Source organism: Triturus cristatus, chromosome 5_2 (genome assembly GCF_964204655.1).
Source record: "Triturus cristatus chromosome 5_2, aTriCri1.1, whole genome shotgun sequence".
In the NCBI taxonomy this organism is placed as follows: domain Eukaryota; kingdom Metazoa; phylum Chordata; class Amphibia; order Caudata; family Salamandridae; genus Triturus; species Triturus cristatus.
This window is the reverse complement of record NC_140588.1, coordinates 903,244,674-903,269,793: the sequence shown is the minus strand read 5'-3', so window position 1 is coordinate 903,269,793 and position 25,120 is coordinate 903,244,674. Positions and strand designations below refer to the sequence as shown.

The following is a 25,120-nucleotide window of genomic DNA, read 5'->3' as shown; positions in this document are numbered from 1 at the left end:
AATATACACCAGGGAGCAGCTGATGTCTATCGGCCAGCAGGTCAGCCCTTGTGGACAGTATCAGGGGGACACGATGGAAGGACTTTTCTGCTGTTCCAATTGTGGCTATAAATCTTGCCCCATATTGCCCCCTACTCCTTCCAGACCTACTATGAAAATCCTCTATCTCAATGTCCGGTCATTGGTTAAACACTATATGGAGATCCATGACCTCATTGAGGATGAATCACCGGATGTGTTTTTTATAACTGAATCCTGGCTGACTGATGCCACGGTGGCTGAACCTGGCCTCGCTCTTCCCCCAGGGTTCAGTATCCTGACACTTAATAGAGAGACTAGAGGCAGGGGCATAGCTGTTATTTTTAAAACCTGTTACCGCTGCTCACTTGTTAAGGAGGATGTGACTGGGTGCGAATGCACTAGTTTTGTCATCTCTTTTAGTGGCCACTCCTCCTTCTCAGGTCTACTAGTTTATCGCCCCCCCCCAGACCTATCTTGGAATTCAAGTCAGCCATCATTGAGGCCGTGAGTTCCTTGGCACTGACAGCTACGAATTTCAGCCTCGTTGGTGATCTTAATTTTCACTTTGACTGTCCTAATGACCCCGAAGTCAGCAGCTTGCTTGCTGACTTAGATGCCTGTCAGTTAAGCCAGTTGGTAGTGGGCCCCACCCACTCTGCTGGGCATTTACTTGACCCGGTCTTCTCTAACATTCCTTCTCTCCTGGTCAAGAAACCTAGCCCAGTGTGTTGGTCCGACCACTTTTTAGTTACTATCTTCTCTCTGCTCTCCGAGCCTATCCCTAGAACCAACCCCAAAGCCACTCTTAGACGTAGCTGGCACAAACTTAAAATAGAGGATTTGCTCTCCACTCTGGAATCCTCTTCCCCCATCCTAGACACAGATCCTGAGCAAGCGTATACATCATTCTGTGACTGGATAGTACAGGCCTTAGACATTTTGATCCCTGCCAAATGGTCTAAAGGTCGCTGCTCTAACTCCAACCCCCGGTATGATGACTCTTTGGCAGCCCTGCGCAGCATTTGTAAGAAGCTAGAACGGGCCTGGAGAAGGGTATACGACCTTGGGGCTAAAAAGACGTACCAGTATGCGATTCAACGCTACCACAAGGCCATACATCGGGCTCGATCAGCTTATCTCACTAATGAGATCCGGGTCATACCACCGAGACCGCGCTTCTAGCAGTGAGTGAACATCTACGGACCATCCTGGATGAGGGACAAACTGCGGTTCTCATATTGCTCGATCTTAGCGCCACGTTTGACACAGTCTCCCATCAGATCCTCCTGCGTCGGCTAGAGGAGGCGGGGGTGGTGGGCCTGGCCTTGGAGTGGTTTCGTTCCTTCCTTTCTGACAGATCATTCCAGGTTTCGGCCCCCTCCTTCCTCTCACATGCCCATGTCATCGAACAGGGGGTTCCCCAGGGGTCGGCTTTAAGCCCTGTGTTGTTCAATCTCTACGTTCACCCCCTGGCGGCGGCAAGGGATCATGGCTTGACCATGGTCTCGTACGCCGATGATACGCAGCTAGTGGTGGCCCTCTCGGATGATCATTCCCAGGGCGCTGTGCGATTTCGGAGCGGCCTAGCGGCAGTCGCGCACTGGATGACCGCAAACTGCCTTCAACTTAATGCCAACAAATCAGAAGTGCTGCTGGTGGGGAGGGACAAGGGGCTCTGGAGCAAACATTGGTGGCCAGAGTCTCTGGGCACTGCCCCTACCCCTAAATCGGCAGTAAAAAAACCTAGGAATTGGTTTGACTCCACCCTTGGGTTTCAGGAGCATAGCAAGAAAACCGCTGGTACTTGCTTTGGACTCCTTTGGGGCTTGAGACCCATGCTGGGCTTCTTTGATCCTCCAACCCGACAGTTGATAGTCCAGGCGACTATCCTGTGTAGGTTAGATTATGCTAATTCTCTCATGCTAGGCGCCAACAAGGCCGAAGTCACTCGCCTTCTGCGAGTACAGAACGCTGCTGCCCGAGTACTATTAACGCTCCCCAGAACCAGTTCTGCGTCAGGTGCCTTGCGATGCCTACATTGGCTACCCATGCCTCAAAGGATCCAATTCAAAGCATTATGCCTGACCTTTAAAACCTTAAAGCTGTCCTCCCTCGAGATTCTATCTAATCTGCTAGCCCCCTACGTACCTACACGCCAGTTACGTTCTGCTGAGCAATTCCTAGCAATGATCCCCCGAGTGAAGTGCCTCAGTGATGGGGAGGGGGGGGGGGGGGGGGGAGGGGGGGGGGGGCGGTCTTTCCGGTTTCTTGCCCCTAAACTATGGAACTCCCTCCTTGTCCAGATCCGGCAGCTAGATTGCCTGCTGTCATTCCGTAAGGCTATTAAAACCTACCTTTTCCATAAGGTCTAGCCCTAGCTTCTTACTGACACTGCGCCGGGACGCATCTTCACTGAGGCAGCTGCGCGCTATATAAAACCATAAAACCACCTAACATAACATAACATATTGAACTCTGACCAATAGGTCTACGCTGGTGTGCTCCAAGAAAACAGCCTGCAGTTCCTCCAAACAGACTTGCAGTGAAACAAAAAGAATATAATGATATAGCCAGCCCAAGCGCACTACTGATCCACTCAATATCGGGTATATGAAATTGGAGACAAGGCAAGTAAATTGTTGGCATGGTTAGATAAGCGTGAGTTAGCCAATAGGTGGGTGGCTGAAATTGTTACTCCAGATGGAGTGCGACGATGCGCCCGAGATGGGATTGCTGAGAGTTTCGCTAGCCATTTTGAGCAACTCTATGTCCCCACATCCACCTCCACCCAAGAGGAAGCGGCAGACCTGCTTTCCACTCTCCCCCTGCAGAGGTTAGACCCGAAGGATGTTGCGGACCTCGACACTGCCTTGACTCCTGAGGAGGTGTCTAAGGTGATTGGTGCACTACGTTCCGGGAAGGCCATGGGTCCTAATGGCCTACCAGTCGAGCTTCATAAAGCAGTCTCTTCGGTATTGGCTCCGTTTCTAGTCAGAATGTATGATGAGAGTGTGGAGCATGGGATCTTGCCCGAAACACAACGATTGGTTAACATTGCGGTCATACATATCTGCTCGGGGAATCCAATGTTGTAATACTGACAACAAGTTCTTGCACATTAATGCCCTAAACTAATAACAACATGTTATCCTCACGAAAAATAAAACAAATAAATGTACAAAAGCAACTAGTGAATAGCACAGAGTCTTTATTGTATACATACAACTCACTTCCTGAACAAAAGAAGCCATAAATCAGCAATTAAAGTGTTGTAGTTTCAGGTATATAAATACAACAAAGAACACACATTGGCTCTCAACCTATCCTCATGTCACATCTGGGGGCTTATTAAAAGCCCCTTGCACCGCAGGTGCGTCACTTTAAATATGGAAAAAAGTGACGTACTGGCGGCGCAATGGGTTTGTAAATAAGCCCCCTGGAGTCTTACAAAATGACTACTCGATACCCTGTCACCAATATGTAAAGGGAACACAAGTAGCACAATATAACCATCATCGAAATGCCATGGCCTTGACGAAGAACGTATTCAAGCAATGGCAAACCATGAAAAACACATCAAAGCCAGTGGCCGAAGGGGGCAGACCCAAATCTATAAATTATTTTATTGTACTTTTCTGAAAAAGTGTTGCCAGACCTAAAAACATCTAACTACTGAAAAAAACATATGCAATCTGGATCAAAAGGAATAGTAAACCAAGCGGCGAGTGTGATCACTTGTTAATGGCTGCTTTAACTGATATATTCTCCAGGGTCATCTGCACAAGTAACCATAATGCTGTCATGTTATGTCACTAATAATATATTATGTTATTTTGTTATGTTGTGGTATCATACAGTGAAGTACCACCTGGCAAGGCATGGCATGTCACATTGTTATACAATGATGCCTTATAAAGCACCCCGTCACACTTCCATGGACTTCCAGTGCGAATGACACAATGTGGAAATGATTATCATAAGGCAGGGGTCTTGATCTCATCTTTGTTATTTGTATTTTTTCGAATAAGCATCCTTCATATAATCGTTCACATTATGAGATAGGTTCTGATTTTTATGCCAAAGTTATTTTATATCTTTTTTAAAACGTTCTATTCACTGAAACAACTCAAAGGGGATTTCTGGAACCTGCCCTCTAACTTGTGGGATTCTGCCTACTGGCCACAAGGTGTTTAGGATTTGGAAACTAGGTTGCAAATAAGAGGATTGCCAAGTGCCCATTGTTATGTCCACACAACCCAAGCAAATTCTTGCTTTTAACTACACATTGAAAGTCGTGTACAATGAACTGCATCTATCCTTCACAAAGGGCTGTTAAAACATTGTCTGATTTCGTGGTCTAAAGTTTAAAGAGTGGCTGAAAAAGCACTTGCTGATTCCTATTCCAACTGTTGCCTCTCCTTTTCTGTTGAATGACACTATTTCCTTTCCATCCTCTTCATTGTTCCTCTCTCTGTGAACGGCTTACTCTAAGTCACATGCATGTTTGCCTCAATCTCCATTATTGTCCTGTTGCAGATCGCCCACTCCTTACTTCAGAGTTCACAACCATCTTCTTTAAATGCCATGTCCTGCAATCTAACAATATCTTATCTCCTCTACCTCATTTATCATCCCCACCCCTTTCTGCATGAACGCACATACTTCCCTAAACTCCCTCTAATGATTACATCTAAATCATATTAATTTAATCACAAAGACACTGGTGAAAACATATGGAATATTTACCTTGAGAGAAAAAGGCTAATCCCAATAAACAATAACCACTGAACTAACCTCTAACCTTGGGTTGCAGAGCAGCACGTTGCCCCTGAAAAAGCACTTCAATACTTCATCAGTGTTAATAAGCGTTCTATAAATGCAATTACTATAAAATATTTACAATACCTGAAAATAAGTACTAATAAAGACTATGAAAACAGGTAATAGTTCATTGATTCAATAAAAAATAAAAAAATTAAAGTTGTGCCAAAGAAATAACAAAGCGCTTATTGCGGAGCCACCACCAAAAGATGCTCCACTGCATTCTGCAAAACATGCGTCTAAAACAGTGGCGTCGTTAACTCCCTGCTTAGTCAGTGGGATGGTGTTAACAGGCGCGGGTGCCGTGGTGAGCAGGTGGGGTGAGGGGATAGTGTCGCGCATATTTAAAAAAAAAATAACATTTAAAATAAAATGTAATTACCGTTGCGCCAGGTCCTCCGTCTTCGTTGCTTCTCGCACCCCAGCTCCCCTGACCAATTACAACGCTGTAATACAGCGTTGTGATTGGTTTTGAGCGTCCTGCTTGGACACCCAACCAGGGAAGGGAAGCCTGGGCTTGTTCTCCATGTAGGCTGTAATGCAGCCTGCATGGAAAACAAAGAAAGTGCGCATGACTGGTTTGGGCGGCCCGACAGGGCTGCCCAAAATAAAATAAATTTCTATTTGATGTCAAGTAAAAGCGGAACAATCTGGGTCCTTTATGTGCTAATTCATTCAGAACTCTGCCCAGCCTGAATCAGTGATAAATGGAAGAATGTGATGCATCCTCACTGCAAGAAACAGTCCATTGTATTCAAGGCTCCCAGTCTGTAAGAACAGCATTGAAGTCAGTCATTTCAGCAAGACAGAGATGGTCATATCTGCCTTCGATCTAACCGCTCTTCCAGAGGAACCCAATCAGATAGAAAGTAAATGGCTGTAACAAACTTGGTTATTGGTTGAGGGAGGCGGATGTCCCACTTCAGTGTAGCATGAAGAGCAGGCCTGGGGTCATGGATGGTTGTCGCTGTAGCACAAAAATCCGGTTGGGCGCCACAGACGATTGATGCTGGGGCTTTGTATTGGTGGTCACCACACGCTGTCATTGCTGTAGCGCAAAGTGCTGATCTTGTGTTGCTGGTCGTCACTGGTGATTGCTGGGTTCACTGGAGCTTTGTGTTGGCAGTCGTCACGGGTGGCAGATTCTTTATGCAAAAGAGTCCATTGGTGGCCGCGAAGAGTCGAAAACCTCAAGATTTCACCTTTATTTAAAGGAGGAGCTCAAATGATTTCAGCCAAGAGTCCAGGACTTGGGTAGGCACCTCTTGTGATCAGGAACTCGCTCCAGCAGAGACCAGCAGGGCTCAGGCAGGTCCAGTTGCAGGTCCATTGCTGCAGGTCATCTGGGCAGTTGCAGGGAGGCCTGTGGAGCTTGTTGTGTCCCTGTAGGTCAGCCAGTTGACCCTTGGAGTCACTAACGTAGCCTGGGATGAAGGGAGCAGGTCCAGTCTTCCTTCTCAGAGAGCAGGGCAGCCCTCAAGCAGCAGGGCAGCCCTCTGGAGGTCAAGGAAGTCCTCTGGTAGCAGCAAGGCAGTCCTCTGGTAGCACTAGGGCAGTCCTCTGGGGAACAAGGCAGGTCTCAACGAGAAGGTCAGTCGTCTGGGGTGCTTCTCTTTCTGTAATGTCTACAGGCCCAGGAGTGTACTGAAGAGTGGCTCTGGAGCTCCAGCATTTATACCTGGTGCCAGGCATTGAAATTTCCTATATTACCCCCGCATCTAGTTCTGGAAAGTTCTTTGCTTCCCTTGTCAAGGCTCCAAAAGGTATGGGGTGACAAAAGACTAGTGTTAAGTTCCTTTGCAGTTGCAGAAGGCAAATCCCTTTGAAAGTCTCTGAAGTATAAGTGGGGCTGGGTAAAGGCTCCACCACCAACGATCCTGGCGAGATGAGCAAACCTATCCACACCTAATCCCCTTTTGTGACACTGTCTGAGAGGAATGCATTAAACTTGAACGGCAGAGCCATTCACAGTCATGTGATCCATGATACTGGCAGAAGGCACAAATGGTTAAGGCAAGAAAGTGTCAACTTTTCAGAATTGTGACTTAAAATCCAGTACCTGCTCCCAATCAAAACGTATCACTTATTAAATATAACATGGTAACCCCATGTTAGTCAATGAGAGAGGTAGGCCTTACAGTAGTGGAAAAAACTGTAGGAGTTATTCACTACCAGGACATGTAAAACTTAATCCCACATGTAATACTTCTTGAATACAAGGCATCCTGCCCTATGAGCCTTTAGAGCTTACCTTTGGGGTGACATAGGTTTTAAAAACGAAGGTCTAGGCCTGGCAAAATGTTTATTTGGCCAGGTTGAAATGGCTGTTTAAAACTGCACTAAAGGCTGCAGCTGCAGTGTTAGGCTTAAGAAATGTTTTAAAGTGCTACTTTAGTGGGTGACACAATGTGTGCTGCAGACCCAGATGTAGCATTTAACGTACAGGCCTTGGGTACATATAGTACCATTTACTAAGGACTTACAAATAAATTAAATATGCCAATTAGGTGTAACCCAATTGAATCACGCTTTAGGGAAAGAGCACAAGAACCTACTGATTAGCAGTGGTAAAGTGCGTAGAGTCATAAAGCCACCAAAAACGAATTAAGCGAACAAGAACAGTGAAGGCAAAAGGTTTGAGGTAGAACCATGCCAAGGATGCCAGGTCTATTAGTGGCTATACCAGACAGGGTCATTTTCATATAGCACTGCCAAATAAAGTTACCCATACCTTGAGCCTAATGTTGTTTTCACTTATTAGATCACCCTGAACAACACACCAATGAATACTGGTGCTCCTAGTACTTCTTTGATCATTTCAGGACTATTAACCATTGAGGACACTTGATCAATGATGAGCCATTCAAAGATTCCTCTAATCAAGGTGAGTCAGTTGCAGTGGGCGGGTACAATCACTGGTAATATTTGTTCCAATCTTTTCTCATTTGAGGGAATGGGTTTACCCCCTCACAAACAGCTGGTCTGCCAACAACCTTTTTATTACTCTTTTCATAGAAGTTCTGCTGAGTCTTAGAAACAAATTCTCCTCTTTAATCAACAACCCTGAATTTGATTGACCCTTACCTCCTTTTTGAACTCCTAAATTCCCTCCATAGACCATGTTCTTTATGTTTCTGTGACAGACATTTCAGGACGCATAAAATTATTTGTTCTGATCCCGTACCTCAGTGAAGTTGGCCTGGTTTTAGTAAACATTCAACCTCATCTTACCCTGTGCATAGACCTTAGAGATGAGGAGGCTCGTTGTTGGTCGCACAGGAGAATTTATCAGCTTAAAAATGCCTTATCCATCTTGATGGAAGCAGGACAAAATCTGTTCTAGTGTAGACTTTGCATACCAATGAGCAGAACAAATCTAAATTGCATGTGTTTTGCAATGCTCTCTGTGAACCTATCAGTCCTGGCTACTCAAATTTCACCTGGTGCTCTTCCAATGCTGCCCCAGCTGAAATCTGTCCACTGTTGGCTCTACATAAACAATCTCTCCAACACCACACTCATTCTCCCATCTTCAAACAATGTCGGACCTATCTTTCTTAACACTGATTCAAGGTTCAGGCAGATGCTACCTGAAAAGAGCTGCAGGATCTACAAGCAATGGATTGAATATTGCATCCAGCTATGCTACATGTTGTCTTTGACGAAAAAACATTTATATTTTTCTGACTAGTGGCGCATATGCCCTGGTTGAACATATTACAATTGACTCTAAGCAGAAGGTAAGCACAGGGGTTCCCCATGTGAAGGGGTAGCTGCCTGCGGACTTCTAGCATCAAGGGCACGTAAGGCCTAATTCAGAAAGCTATACGGGTAGGTGAAGAGTCGAGAGCTGGAAAAGATGTTCCTATTCAAAAATTACTTAATGTCTTATCAAAGTAGTCATCTCTGTTTAACCTTCCACTCTCATCTCTGTAATGGCCACATTTCATACAGGAGGAGGCAAAGTGTTGCTTTTGGACAACCTATGGTAGATAGGCTATCTATCCTGTTGATACATTTTAAAACAGTCGTAAAATATAGGTCATTCCTGTTCAGTGAAGCATGCAACTGTTGCATTGGTGAAACAATGGATCTCTCCAACCATTTTCTCTTTTGTTAATAATCACATTTGAAATGAGATAAGCATGGCCCATGACCATGCCCCTTAGATATAAGAGAAACCTCCCATTGTTTTAAGGAGGCTTTGAGAATGACCCAGATGAATGAACAATGCAGCAAGTCTAGCCTGTGTTTCAACTAGATGGATTAGGGGCCAGTGATAACTGTGCCAGAAATGTGACCAATTGCTTCTTTTTTGTAAAAAATGAACAAAATGCAGCGCTTTCAAACTAGGGTTGATCCTGAGAAAAATGCTTAGTCTGGCCAACAAGGCTGATCATTTTGGTGTAAACAAGGTTTCATTTTTAAGGAGAACACAATAGTCTGTAGATGAACTTACGCAAATTAGTTCTTCGTTCTGATCTTGCTCTTGGAAGATGTTAAAAAGTTTTCCTGCTTTTCTGTTCCAGCAGTCCCGAATCCCTCTTGTTGTGCCTGTGGCAATATAAGAACAGTTACTAATTAGGTTAACTAATCATCATTTCATTTATTTGTAAAATGTATAATAGAGACACCACATAACTCATATTTTAATCAACAGCAAAACTGCCCTCCAAACCATGTTGCTGTAGTTAGGGATTATCCAGCCCATTAGTAACTTGTCCTTCATCACTGAGAATTTTTCCTCCTACACTCTTCATTACCATTCCCGAAATGTGGATTACCAGACACAGCACCACCCAAATCTCTCCACACCGTCCATGCCAACTTCACTTGTGGTATCTGTACAACCCTCAAAGATGGTGTTGGACATTTTCAATAAGTTAAATTGCTTCCCCACTCTCTCCGCCATCTCATATCAAGTATATTGAAGTGAAAGACCTAGCTTTCACCCATGTAAATAGCAAACCACTAGACAACATACTCATTTACGCCGTATTGACTTATTCCACTCCCATCAGTGACATGTCCCACCAGACCATGCCATGCCTCTCCAAGTCAGACCACGCCATGCCTCTGCAAGCCTCACTAACCAGAGCCCCCACATCCTAACAACAAAAACAGTTCCCTGCAAATCTGGCTCAGACTTACAGTGACCTGGCTCCATCCCTCCACTATACCTCATGTCTCATCCAATGACACATTTAAATCCGCCCTTAACTACCATTATCCCTTAACACTTTCACCACCCTCTTCGCAAATTAATGAAAACACATACACCAAAGCATTTTTGGGGACTATATGAAAGCTTTCAATATATTTAAATTGGCTTCCAATGGAGGAAAATCATCCTGCTTTCAAGACTTCCATCACCTTACTCCAACCCCCATCCCCAACAGCAGCCCTGTCCTGTACTATCAACTCTCTTAGTCTCCCACAACAAACCAATTCAATATCTCTGAACCTGAATTCTTTCTATTTCTCCTTCAGTACTACTCTCCTCATTGCTTCATACTTGTATACACCTCCTCTCCCTCTTTCTTCTCACCCCAATCATCTCACTGTCTTGTCCCCTTCAACAGTCAAAGAGTGCGTCTTGATTCCAAAGTTGGACAGACAATCCTTATGCGTACATTTCCCAAACAATCAAACTCTGACTGCGCCCCCAGAGTTCTACCCTGCCCCACTCCTCATTTTAAGCCTCTCTAAACTTTGAACCTATCCAGAATAGTTTAGGTCAGCAGTAGTCCTACATGTATTCCCATGGTGTGGACATTCTGGAAATAATCACTTGCTGTTAATGGGCTGAGCCAGGGATGAACAAAGGCCATAATAATCTAAGGTGGAAATGTACATGCAACAACCAGGCAAGAATGCTGGCCATCCTGCTGTCTCCCAAGTCACTTTGGTAACAGAAAATTAACCTAACTGTATTACTCCAGTCAAGAAGATGCTTGTTCTAATGACAAGTAAAAACGTATGGGAGTCTAACATAGGGAATGTGATGGCTCAGAATATCCATGGGAATGCAGTGTCTTGGGTACCAAAGATGGGGTGAGGACCCTCCAGTCTGAGGTTAAGGAACCCCAAAAAATGCATGTCCTGGAATTACGGTCTCTAGATGTAGATTTTTGTTGCGCGGGTAATAACTTTCCATCGGTGGGTTTCCCAGAGGCAGAAAAAGTGACAGCCAGAAGCAAGTTTTAGTGTGCCAACAAAAAATTTAATAGATGAAAATATGTTCAACTGCATCACAAGAGGGCATGCATGTAAAGCGTTAACAGCAGTGACACCTCCACACCTCTAAACTAAGAAAGGCAGAGCAATTAAAACGAAGGTGTGCCATTCAAATGTCAGAACAGGGAAGTCCGTAGCTACCCACCCTACACCCGGGTGGTCCAAAAAGAAAGAGCAGTCAAGAAATGGCTTCATGCAATGTCTATCAAATACATGCTTAAGTATCCTGCCACTATGGAAAGAGTTTATAAGGGGTTCTTATGTTTTTTTTTATACTAATCACGTGATGTGCTTGCCTGGGTATAAAAGAGAGATGACTGTACTGGGAGTGATGGGGTGTGTTTCAGCAAAAATTGAGTTTATAGATTGAGAAACCTGTTGGAAAGTGAGGAAATAACAAAACAGAAATCCAGGGAAACACTAGATGCAGTAACCTAAGGTTTTCTCCTTTTATTCATGCCACTGGAGTACAGCAGAACGTGCACATATCAAGTTACAGGTTCCAATGCCCTAACGGCATAACAAACACGAATAAATACCCGCATCCCACATTTGATTCATCACAACCCACGAGCTCCCAACACATGTATTTAAAAGACACACCATGTGCACAGAGACACGCATGTAACAACATTCTCACTTCATAAGTAAACAATACCATACACGCGACCGCACGAGGATGGCTAGATACCTCGTGCGCTCGCGTGTATGTAACAAAACCCATGGGAAACTGTCCATGGCTGTGGAGGTTCAGTCTATTTTTGGATGGACACATCAGTATGACTTGCACATAATTGCAAATCCAAGAACTGCCAACCAAGTGACGGTAGTGGACGATGGAGAACTGAGAACAGTTTTGGAACAATTCAAATCAGTTTTTGAGAACAGGTTGGGAGAAGCAAAAGAACACTGACAAAAAATCGTATTGAGGGAGGATGCCATGCCAGTGAAGCATATGCCGAGAAAGGTTCCACTGAGAATACGGGTAGAAGTGAAGGGTATACTTGAACAGATGATCAAGTACAAAGTTATAGAGCCTGTTGAGGCCACAAAATGGTTGTCTCCCGTGGTGAAAACAAAAAATAAATTGGATGGATCATTGAGATATTGTGTTGACTTACATAGTATCAAAAAAAAAATTGTCATGGATTGCTTCCCCTGCCAAACATCAACGAGCTGATCCTCTTGTTGTCTGGGGGAAAAGTACTTTTCCAAGCTAGACCTGAAAAGTGCCTATCATTAGTTGAAACTGCATCCAGATTCCAAGCATCTGATCACTTTCATAACGAGTGAGGGGATATTTCAGTTTAACAGGTTTCCTTTTGGACTGTCGTAAGCAGCAATTGTTGTCTTGAAAATAATATTAAATGTGTTGTCTGGGGTCAAAAATGTTGTGTTTTTTCAAGACAACATTTTGGTCTTTGGCGAAAACATTGCTGTGCACAATACTTTTGGGTGAGAGCTTGCATATCCAAGGCTGGTTTGACTTCACGAAAGGAAAAATTTACATTTTGGGTGCAGGAGGTCAAATATTTGAGGTACTTCATCATGGGAGAGGGAGTCAAACCTAAATTGAACTTAGTAAGTGCTATAGTCAATGCAGAGGTGCCTAATAAGGTATGAAATTCAACAAGTGGCTTTTGAGAAGATTAAGGACAACTTTCTCAATGCTAGCATTTTGGTTCCATTTTCATTTGGGTTAAAGATGATCCTCACTGTGGATGCCAGAGCGGTTAGCATAGGTGCAGTGCTTTCACAGGTACATAGGACCTCAGAGAAGACAGTGGCGTTTGCTTACCGTTCGTTGTTCGCACGGAAAGTAACTAATCAGTCATTGAACAGGAGGCATTAGCTGCTGCATAGGCAATAAACTATTTTTGCACCTTTATTTGGGGTGTCAGGGTGACCCTAAGGACATGTCATAAGCCTTTGCTGAAGGTTTTGGGACCTAATGGCACAAAAAAATGTTTGGGACGTTTGGTAAGGTTGTTTGTTAAACTAATGGATTATGACTGTTGTGTTGAATATGTGCTGGGCTGGAAGAACTAGATGGCAGACTGCTTGTCAAGGTTATCGGATAAGGCAGTGGATAATTGTGAATTTGATACAGAGGAAGTGGTGGCAGGTGTGGAGGAAGCCACAGAGGGTTTCCAGGGATGTGTATCTATGGAGGATTGGACGTGTGCTATGGAAGTGGATATTGTTCTCAAAGCAGTGGTGGAAAGGATCAAGGTGGTGTAAGAAGAGAGAGTAGATTTCCAGATGCCGTGAAACCATTTCACAAGGTGGCCGAAGAATTGTCTTTGACTGGGGGCAAACTCATCATGAGGAGCGAGATGTTTGTGCCACCTAGTGCAGTTAGGTACAAACTTATACTTTTAGTACATGAGGAACATTTGGGTCGGACACTGACACTCAAAAGAGTCAAGGAAAGAATTTGGTGGCCTGCAATGGATGGCCAGGTGAAGAAATGAGTGGAAGAATGTGAGGTGTGCAACAATTCAGAGAAGAGGTTGAGAGTAGGTTTAGGTGTATTGGCAAATTTTGTGTAGGGAAAAGGTATGCTTGGATTTCACAGGACTGTTAGTTTTCTTGCCTGAACATGGGAGGTATGCAGCAGTCTTAGTGGATGCCTAATCAAAGTGGATTGAGGTGGCTTTCATGAGGTGTGCGAGCACAAAGGCTACCATCACAGTGCTGAGTGAAATTTTCAGGCGGGAAGGTATTCTATTGGTATTGATAACTGATAATGGCATGCCACTTACTTTAGGTGAAATGAAAGAGCTCCTGAGCAACACAGTAGGGAAGCATGCTTATACTTCTTTGCACCACCTACAAGACAATGATCAGGTGGAAAGAATAAACCGCCTGATCAAGGGGACCATGTAGTTGGCCAGTAGTGCTGGGCGCATAGTCAATGTGGGTGACTGGGTTAAGGTTAAGCCTGATTGTGAGGGTCAGGGTTTGTCCATGTTCCAGGGTCTGTACAGAGTGAAGATGGTGGGTGGAAATTGGGTGAAGTTGGAGAATGAGCAGACTTGCAATTTGAGGAGAGTTGCTTTGTTGCACAACGGTGGGAAATAAGTGGTGCAGCCAGAAAAGGTAATAGAGGGGTGTTCAGGGTGGTTGTTTATGGAGGATGGTGATTTTCAGGAAAGCAAGAGGAGTCAGAGGAAAATCACATGATGGAGGAAAGGCTAGAGAAACACACGTTTGTGGATTTGATCTTCAACAGAATGAGCAGTGAGATCCCACAGACCACCAGGATGGTTGGGTGCTTTTGTGTGGGGGTAAATTCCATGTTGTGTTTTAGTGTTGTCTCTGGAGGGTGGTTCCAGTTTTTTCATGTTGTATCTTAGTGTAGCCTCTGGAGCATGGTTCCAGTTTTTTTCTTGTAGACTGGGGTGGGTCTATCTTTGTTTTGGTTTGTCTTGGTGTGGTTGTTGTGTTCAATGTTTGGGATTTGTGTTTGGGAAAGAAATGGGATGTGTTACAATGTGGACTTACATTGTATGTTACTTAGTTTTTTTCCTGTGCCCAGCCCTGTGATGCTTCTATAGAAAGTCACGTATGTAATGTTCTGTAACTTCATGGAGTTTTGAGCTGGTTGATCTAGGAACCAGGGAATACTGGTTAATTCCTGGCTCTTAGAGTCTGCAAATGAACTAAAAGAATTCAACTACCACAGGCTGATTCAGCATGTAATTCACAACAGATAACCTAGAAAATAAAGGATGACTTTTCCTCTATTTAGCGTAAAGGAGCTTCAATGTCAGAGTGTGGTGGGGCACAGTACATTAGGTGACTAAATTGTAGGATAGTGAGTAACACAGTAGGAGTTTCAGTTTCTGATATCTAGACTTCAATAAAAGGATATTGAAAGACAGCTTTGCCTTAGCTAACACAGGTAGTAGTTAGATGACCAACAAATAGAAGTAGTGCAAATAAAGTCATGCTGGGTGTTTTATGCCTGCACATATGAGACTATTTATGAAAAGCATGCATATATGACTATTTGTGCCACAGGAATAGTGTATAATGTAGTGAATGGATCACACCAATTGAAGAGAGTACGGGAGACAGGAAATAAGTAAGAACAGCTTCTCTGTGTTCAGATACCAGATGCATACATGGAGTTCCACTGCCTGCCTTGGCATAACTGATACGAGCCACCCTGGAACACTCTTAAGCTCACAAACCCTGATCACTATTGCAATCTGCTGAATATAAACTTTCTACGAACCCCATTGTGGCTAGGTGACACAGCTGTTTCAGTTCAGTCCTCTTTCTAGTTCAGTGTGCTCTGGTTTATTTAGGTAAGTCTTGTGTCTACCTGTTTGCAGTGCTTCTTCTACCGCTTTGTCGGAATGTAAACCGTTTTGTGCCGCATCAGACATGCCACGCCCTCAGTGCATCGATCACAAAGAGGGTTATCAAGTATGATGTTGTATGGGTCTTCAAAGATGCACCAGCGTCCAACATCATGGCGTAAAAAAGAATGATGGGCCCAACATGGGTTCATCTCAACAGCAGCTGGTGAGTCAGTTTCAGGCAGACAACTTGTCCCCAAATTGATGTGAAAAAGTGAGGCAGGAAACAAGTAAGAAATACTTCTCCTTATTCAGATACTAGCAGGGTACATGGAGCTCCCTTGCCTGCTCTGGGATGACTGACCTCAGCCTCAATGGAGTACTGTGGCCTCGCAAACTCTGGTCAATGTTAAAAAACGTATTGGACTTTAACATTCTACTATACCCCACTGTGGTCAGGTTACACACCACTCGTGCTGCACTTTAATAAAAACAGAGTCAATGAGAGAGAAAGGAGAGGTAGCTGTTTCGTGAACAGTCGATGCACAGTGATGTACTGTTCTTTAAAGAGGTACGTTTTCAACTCTTTCCTAAATTGGAGCTAAGTTGGGACAGTCCTGATGGATACTGGATGTTGTTACAAGTGGGTTGAAGCCTGAACCTAAGGATTTTGATATTGTATCTAAAGTCAAAGGTAATATTAAAAACAAGATGGAGGGTGGTAATTCGAAATCCTTGAATTCTTCTAGGGAACCACCCAAGTGTTGCTGATATGGCAGCCTTGGCCGTTTGGCATTTGCGAAGTCATGCCCAGCCAGGAAAGATAGGTGTAGTGGTTAGTGAATTGTAGATCATTATACTAAAGTGTGTAGAAGGAAATCTAAGAAGGTTAAATGCGTGAGCAGTTGTGAGGGTGATAAAGCGGATTCTGTTGGGAGTGAGGAAGAAGTTACTGAGTATGTTTTCAAACTGAAGGAAAAACTAATTTTTAATATAAAAGATGAGTGCCTGTTAATTGATAATAAAGCAGAGTGTTGGGTGAAGATTGGTGGCGCGAATCTTAAAATTGTTGCAGATTCAGGGTTTCCCCGAGGCATAATCAATGAGGATGTTTGGAGGAGTAATTTTGGGAGTAAAGTGGGAATGTATTTATCAACAGATAACAACCTGATAGGTATGGAGGAGAGAAAATGTAAATCATTGGATTTCATTGGTTCAAATTTGTATTTAAAAATCAACGTGCATATGGCAAATTATCTGTTGCCAAGAAAAAGCCATCAGTTTTAGGTTGGCATGATCAGAAAAATGTACATATCATTCTAGACCCGATCACCGAAAAGCAAGTACTTGTGGTAGATGAGGGTGTATTAGTGGGTGAAAGAATGTTGTAGAAATTTCCAACTGTTTTTAGTAAGAGAATTGGTAAGTTATGTGGCTTTGAACATAAAATTAAACTGAAAGATGATGCTGTGCCCAAAATACACAAAGTCAGAAATATTCCCATTTTATTAAGATAAAAAGTGGTGAATGAATTGGAGATGTTGGTTGCAGCTGAGGATAATTGAGCCAATTTAAGCTTCAGCGTGGATTTTACCTTTGGTTGTAGCACACCGCAGCAATAGCAAGGTAAGGTTATGCGTTGATCTACGCCTTTTACGTAGCAATATATTGCCTAGGATAAAAGAAATATTATCTTTGTTAAACGGCGCCAAGTGGTTCTCTGCACTGATTTATCAGCAGCTTATCGCCAAATTTAGTTGTCTTACGGAAAGTGAAGAACTTCTGTGTTCATCACACTGCAGGGTTGTTATCAGTTTAAACGAATGCCATTTAGGTTGACATCTGTGGCTGCAGTTTTTCAACAATTAATGCATCAACTGAAAAATGAAATGTGAGAAATGTTAACAAGATGACACTTGTTTTTAGGAAAGATGCTGTTGGAGGAAGGGTTCGGCAATTGGAATCACAGGGTTTGATAACTGAATTTTCAAAATGTTACTTAGCTGAGAATATGGTCATATATTTGGGACATGTAATAGACGATGATGGAATTAGTCCTAAACCATCTTGGTGGATGCAATACAAAGTGCAGCGGCTCCGAGTAGTAAAGAAGAAGTCCGGTCATTTATTGGGCATGCAGAATTTTGTTCCAAATATATTCCCAACTTTGCTGCCAAACATACAATATTTGACAATTGTTGAAGAATAAGTGCAAATTTGAGTGGACTGCAGAATGTGAGTTGGATTTTTGTGGTGTAAAGGAATGTATAGTGAATGTAGCATCTTTTAAAACGTTTTGATCCTAATGCTCACTGTGTGATCACAACTGATGCAAGTTGCAAAGGATTAGCTGCTGTTATAACTCAAATAGAGGAGGATGGAAGTGTAAATGTAACTGCATACGCTGTATGATTTTTGTCTCATACGGAAGAAAGATATTCCGTTATTGAAAAAGAAACTCTTGCTTGTGTGTGAGTAGCAGAGCATTTTAGAGCATTTGTATGGGGAAAATGATTCACATTAAGATGCGACATTAAACCACTAGTGAAAATTCTTACTATGGAAATAACCATTAATGATCCGGCAAGTATTGCAAGATTATCTGTAAAACTACACGATTATATTTATAAGTTGTATATGTACCAGTAAAGAGAATGTTATGGCTGATTTTCTCTCACGAATGCCTAAGCAATTGGAAGTGTATGAGGATGAGATTTGGAATGAAATTCTAATCACATATGTGCAGGACAGTGGAAGCTCTTGTATTCAGAAGGATGTATGGGAACTTGAATATTAAAAACACTCAATGTTAGTACAAATTTCAGGAATATTTGGAAGGGATGGCCAGGCAAATTTGTACTGGAAGCAAAATTGAAACCCTTGGGGTAAGTAAGATTGGAACTCTGTGTTCATGGGAGAATATGTGGAGAGGTGAAAGGGTTATTTCCCCAAAACGTTTGCATAAGCTGAATGTTAAGTAGTGCCACAAAGGCCATTTTGGAATTGTAAGAACAAACCAAACTGTGAAAACTTCGTTTTGGTGGCCAGGCATGGATCTTGAAATTGAGAGATATGTGCATGAGTGTTCTATCTGTAAAACTGCTGACAAATCTTTAATTACATCGTAATCTCATATGGGTGTGTTTCCTATACCTAAGGCACAATGGGAATCAATTGTGATGGACATAATGGGTCAGATTGGAGACACGCACAAATTTGTTATCTTGTGCTAATTGATATGTTTTTGTGATAGCCTATTATTAAGGTTGTGGAAAAAGTGGATAGGGATGTTGTTTTCATTTTTCTGAATCAGGCGTTTTTAATAGATTGTGTTCCAACTAATTTATTGAGTGATAATGGGGTGCAATTTATGTTCCATAAGGTGAAAGAGTACTTAAACAGACTGGATATAAAACACAGAACTACATCATTGTATAATCCCAACAGCAGTATGGTGGAGCACTTCAATAGAGTGATCAGGAATACCATTCAATTGGCTGTTAATAGTAGTGGTGACTGGGAGGTTCAATTGGAAAAAAACGGTGTAGGAATATAGGGTGTTCATTTGTAAGATTGCTGGGTATTCTCCATTTGTGTTGATGTGTGGAAAGAATCCAAGGACTACAAATAAGCCAAGATGGTTATTTGGGACCAGTGTTGTGCATTTTCAGATGATTTTGTACACAATAGAATTGATTCTACACAGGTTAAAAGGAACAATTGATTTGATGGCAATCATGGAAGAATTGAGGCGCGGTGGATACTGAGGAGGACCCCCCTGGGTGCGTCGGGTGTCGGCGGTCTAGGCGGTAGGGCCCGGCGGCGCCCTCGGCCCCGCAAAGTGGATGACTCCGTGCCTGGGCGGCCTCAGATGAGAAGGGAGAAGCGGCGGCCTTGTGTTTGGGCCTCCGCCGGTTGGAGTGATTCGATGTGGCTGGTGCACTGCCCCCGAGGAGCCCTGTCCTGGGGGGCCAGAGGAGACGCCTATGCCAATTGGTGCCTGGGCCAGAACTTGCGACTCCACCGCCAGAGGCTGTGGCGCCCGGGGGTGCAACCTGATCGGACCGGAGCCATGGCACACCCCACGGCGGAATCTTCACGGAGCCCCGGCGACACTTGGCACAGCAGCGTGGGTCGGATCAACGGCCCGATAGCGGGGGCCGGCATCACTCGATCGTTCCCATGATGCACAGGGTCAAACTGATTTGCATATGGCCATGTCTGAACTGGGGTGGCGGAGTGAGCTAAAGAAAGATGATGGATTAAACCAAGATCAGTTGACTGGGGGCGAGTGCTTGCAATGTTCAATACCCCGTCCATCATCCCCTTTGGTTTTGCTTTGTTCGCGCTAAGTTGGCAGGGTATGCCCATACGTGGGTCCCTTGCTCACTTTGCCACTGGATTCAGCTAGCCTGGCTGATGACGGCTGATTAGCCAGAAACCGGTCCCAGGATGCTTGTTTCCGGTCCAGGGAAGACATGGCTTGGCAGTTCGGGCTGGACTGTTCCCATGAGGCACAGGGGCAGACTGATTTGCATATGGCCGTGTCTGAACTGGGGTGGCGGAGTGAGCTAAAGAATGATGATGGATTAAACCCAGATCAGTTGACTGGGGGTAAGTGCTTGCAATGTTCAACACTCGTCCATCATCCCCTTTGGTTTTGCTTTGTTCGCCCCAAGTTGGCAGGTATGCCCCACGTGGGTCCATTGCTCACTTTGCCACTGAATTCAAACTAGTCTGGCTGATGACGGCTGATTAGCCAGAAATCGGTCCTAGGATGCTTTTTTCCGGTCCAGGGAAGACGTGGCTTGGCAGTTCGGGCTGGACTGTTCCCATGAGGCACAGGGTCAGACTGATTTGCATATGGCCATGTCTGAACTGGGGTGGCGGAGTGATTTAAATTATGGTGAGATCCAGGGGGCGTTACACCATAGTGACAGGTGCACTACATAGGGAAACAGTGACTATCGGTAGCGTTTACGCCCCTCCCCCCTGGGATACACTTTTATTGACAGGATTACATGACTTTGGGGGAAGCTCCCAGACGGTCTGACAATACTAGCCGGCGACTGGAATGACACCATGGTGCCTGTGGACCATTGGCGTGAGACAGGTCTCAGGCGCCAAGCTGGAGAACCCAGGCTCTACCAGCTAGCCACTACCCTGGGGTGGTCGGATGCATGCCGGGCTTATCACTTTTCAGAACTAGACTTCACTTTCCTTTCAGCCGTTCACAGATCCCTATCCAGACTAGACTACTTATTTTTTACCATGCAGCTACATACATAGGGCCTTGTCAGTTTCTATCCTCCTGTGGGGTCTTTCAGATCATTCCCCAGTCTTACTTAGATTACATATTGGACCAAACAAACCCCCCCTTCAGACGGCGAATGTCACCCTGGCATCTGTGTGACCTGGGTTATTAGAATGTCCTCAGACAGGCGATTACAGACTATCTAGCATCTAACGTGGCTACTGCTGCTTCCAGTATAAATCTGTGGGAAGCCCTTGTACCCACACTACATGGAGTAGACATCAGCTATAATGCTGGCGAAAAACGCAAGCGCCTCGTCTAAATAGTAGCCCTGGAAAATCGTCAGAGAGCTCTTGAAGCAGGCCCAATACCGCAGCGTAGCCTCCTCCAAATACAACAGCAGCTACATCAGCATCTCACTAATGAGGCACAAGAGATTTGGTTGGCGACCCAACACAGAATTTATCGATGGGGCGACAATCTAGCAAGATTCTTCACCGCTTATGTCAGGCCGCGATGTCTCTTGCTTCTGTGCCAGTCCTGAGAAACGCGGACGGGATTCTATGTACTACCCCCAACGTGGTTGCTCAGGTGTTTGCAACCTATTACACCTCCCTATATGCACAGAAGGAATCCATATTGAGCAAGCTGATACAAGAATTCCTAAAAGACATACCTCCCCAAAAGGTATCAGATCAAATACAGGACCAATTAGACGCTCCCATAACAGTGGAAGAACTTGGTGCTGCCTTGTCAAATATACACCTCGGCCGAGCGCCTGGTCCTAACGGATTTCTAAGTGAATTTCTACGATCGACATGACCCAGCTCGATCCACACCTGCTGGAGCCATTCCACAAGGCCCTGGAGCAGCGCACTCTACCTCCCAATTAGCATCACGCCAAGATAGTGGTGTTCCTTAAATCGGGACGCCCCCCAGAAGAACCCTCTTCCTACCGTCCAATCTCCCTCTTGAATTTTGATTCCAAATTACTGGGCAAAGTCCTTGCCAACCGCCTCCGCACGTTTATTCACAAGCTTATCCACCCTGACCAGGCCGTCTTCATGCCGCACCGATCTACCCAGCATAACATTCGATGAGTCCAAAATGCCATTACGAAAGCCCCTGAATTGGGTCACCCAGGGGCCATCCTATTAGCCGACATAGACAAGGCATTTTGACTCCCTGAGCTGGACCTATCTATTTCAGCTCCTCGGATCTCTTAACTTTGGCCCACGCTTCTTGTCTTATATACAGTTGCTATACACAGAGCTCTCTGCCTCGGTGCCGGTTGCTGGATTTCGGTCAGAGCACCTCCCAATTCGTCAGGGTATGAGACAGGGCTGCCCTCTGTCTCCATCACCATTTGCGCTCATGATAGAGCCTGTAGCAGCATGGGTGCGGCGAGACCCATTAGTATGAGGTTATGACTGGTCAGTGGACAGGTCCGATAGGATCGCGTTATCCGCAGATGATGTGTTATTATTCTTAACAGATCCCAGATTCTCTGGCCCATGAATTCTCCAGATGCTTCTATATTTGGTGAAACCTCTGGCCTTGGAACCAACCCAGCAAAGTTGGTGTTATTCCCAGTGTGCGGGGACCAGGGGCGTGGCTCTTGGGCTTCGCAATTGTCCCACGCTACAGGTGGCTTCAAATACCTAGGGTCTTCATCTTGCCATGTTCCACGATATCCTAGGTGCATAATATCAACCCACTTCTCTCCTGTATCCAGGAGGAGATGAGGGGATGGTCCCCTCTGCCTTTGTCTCTGTTCTTGCGATCAGCAATCTTTAAAATGGTCTCCCTACCTCGTATCTTATACGGACTAAAAAATTTCCCATACAACATCCCACACACATGGTTTGCCCAGATCAACGCGCTCCTCAAATACTTCTTATGGGGGGGAGGCGCTATCAGCGTTGCTTTGCGAACAAGATCACAGTTGACACACTGTGGCGGGATAGCGGCTGCTGATGTATATGCCTATTATGCTGCATCTCACCTGCTGAACATAAATGAGTGGTGGTACAGCTCACACACAGACCCAGCGTTTGCTGTGGAGAGACTTGAGATGGGGAACATCCCCCTCCTGAGATTTCTCTACAGCCGCAACAACCTTGACCATTTACCCCCCGCTTGTAGAATTGGCATACAGCTCTGAAGTCACACTGTGCAGAAAATGGGCTGGGACAGGCGCTTGACACAGACAACCCCTCTGTGTCAAGGAACCTAGGTGCAACCTGTTGCCCGGATCTCAGGATTCCGAGCATGGGACCGTATTGGAATCTCTACTCTAGGCGATATATTACAGGGATCCACACTGAAATCCTTTCAACAATTGCAAACAGAATACCATCTTCACCAGACATAGTTTTATAAATCTCTTCAGCTGAGACACGCCTTGACCCCCCTGATCCGCTGCCTGGACGGCCTACCAGAGTTTCACCCCTTAGAGGGATGCCTACTGATGGGGGACCTTGGTGAGCACAAGATTCAGCAAATCTATCAGACACTGATTACTCACATCCAAACTACACTACACACAACCCGAGCTGCCTGGGAAGCTGACATTCCCCACCTTAAAGATGATGATTGGACTGAAGCTTTAGCCAGTCCACAGGGTGCCACTGTAGCTTCTAAATACTGCCAAATCCAGTTTCAAATACCTTCATAGAGCATATTACACACGCTCCAGCCTCTGGTTAGATTAGATTAGACTAGAAAACTTGTAGAGCGCATGGCTGCCTCGGCAATGAGGCGTCCCAGCGCTGAAGCAGGACGGAGTGGGGAGCAGGCGAGGAGTTAGCATTGAGAGAAGAGCCAGGTCTTCACCAGCCTTCTGAAGGCCTGGTGGTCAGAATTGCTGCGGATGTGTAGAGGGAGAGAATTCCATAAGGTAGGGGCCAGTCGCCGGAAACAGCGACCGCTTGATCTGGTCCTTCGTATACGTGGAATTCTTGCAAGATGCAAGTTTGCTGAGCGCAGCGCTCGTAGAGGTGAAGAATGGGCGCACAAATCGCTCAAGATTTCTGGGCCGATACCTGTCAGAATCTTATGCGTGGCGCAGAGTGCCTTGAAACGCACTCGATGTTCGAGAGGCAGCCAATGCAGGCGGTGGAGGAGGTTGGAGACATGGCTGTACTTGGGGAGGGCGAAGATGGCACGTGCTGCAATGTTCTGGACCCGCTGCAATCGGTTCATCACAGGTTATTAGAGCCCAAGAGAAGCACATTGCAGTAGTCTAATCAGGCCAGTATAGAGGCTTGGATGATCAGCTGACTCGTTTGGGCATCAAATAGACCAAGTATCGGCTTAAGGCCACGAAGTAGCCCAAAGCATTTCCCGGCCACTAATTTGGCATGCGTCTCAAAGTTAAGGTTTTTGTCGAACATAATACCCAGATGTTTCACTGCAGATTTAGGGGTAGGAGGGGCTCCAAGGGCAGGAGGCCACCATTCATTGTCCCAGAGATGGGACTCTTTGCCAACCAGAAGAATTTCAGATTTAGCCGAGTTCAGCTGTAGGAAGTTAGCTGTCATCCACTCTGCAACGGCCAATATGTCTTCCTTAAATTTCGCTCTATCCTGGCTAGGATTGTTTGTCAGGGTGATCACCAATTGGGTGTCATCTGGATATGACACCAAGGAGATTCCCCGCGCCTTGGCCATCTGCGTCAGAGGGCTCATATAGATATTAAAAAGCGTGGGGCTCAATGCTGATCCCTGAGGAACCCCACAGCGGAGTGGGTGGACACGGGAGGCAAAAAGGGGAGCTATCACTTGGAAAGTTCGGTCGGCCAGAAAGGATGAGAACCACGATAAGGCTTTGTTGCAGACCCCCATCTCCCCCAGATGGTGGAGCAGGATTTCATGGGATACCGTGTCAAATGCCACGCTCAGATCCAATAGAACCAGAGCTGAGGTTCTGGCAGCATCCAAGGCAGTCCACAGTTGTTCCACAACTGTCAGCAGTGCAGACTCTGTGCTATATCGTGGTCGGAAACCATTCTGGGAGCTATCTAATATGGAATTAACTTCCAGAAAGTAAGTTAAAGTCGAATTCACATGAGCTTCCAGGATTTTGGATAGGAATGGCAGCAACGAAACTGGAAAATAGTTTTCTGACTAGGATGTGTCCAGAGTTGTTTTTTTTAGTAAAGGGACTATTTTAGCATGTTTCCAAGATTTTTGAACCACCGCCGAAGCAAGGGATAGTCTGAGCAGCTCCAGACACTTAGGCAGGAGGCCCTGTTGAACTTTCCGGAAGGCGTCAGGACTTAAGGGGTCGGCTGGAGATTATGATTTTATTTTGACCACCAGAATAGTGGGTAGTGACGTGAGAGGAACGATCTCCGGGCCTATGTACGTCTTCCTCCCGGTGACGCCGTTGTTGAAATTATGGTAGATACATTCCACCTTCTCCAGGAAGAAATTCACCAGCTCTTCACATTGTTGGCTGGAAGATATAATGCTGC

The 25,120-nt window shown here is 45.0% G+C and overlaps 1 protein-coding gene across 1 annotated transcript in view; it reads right to left on the bottom strand.

Moving 5' to 3' along the window:
- The window catches only part of LOC146829392 (uncharacterized), a 434,028-nt gene that overhangs the window by 46,498 nt on the left and 362,410 nt on the right, over nucleotides 1–25,120 (bottom strand). Inside the window, exon 16 of the mRNA XM_085608055.1 lies at nucleotides 9,302–9,396. Within this exon, the coding sequence (XP_085464181.1) occupies nucleotides 9,302–9,396 (95 nt within the window). The remainder of the gene's footprint in view (nucleotides 1–9,301; nucleotides 9,397–25,120) is intronic.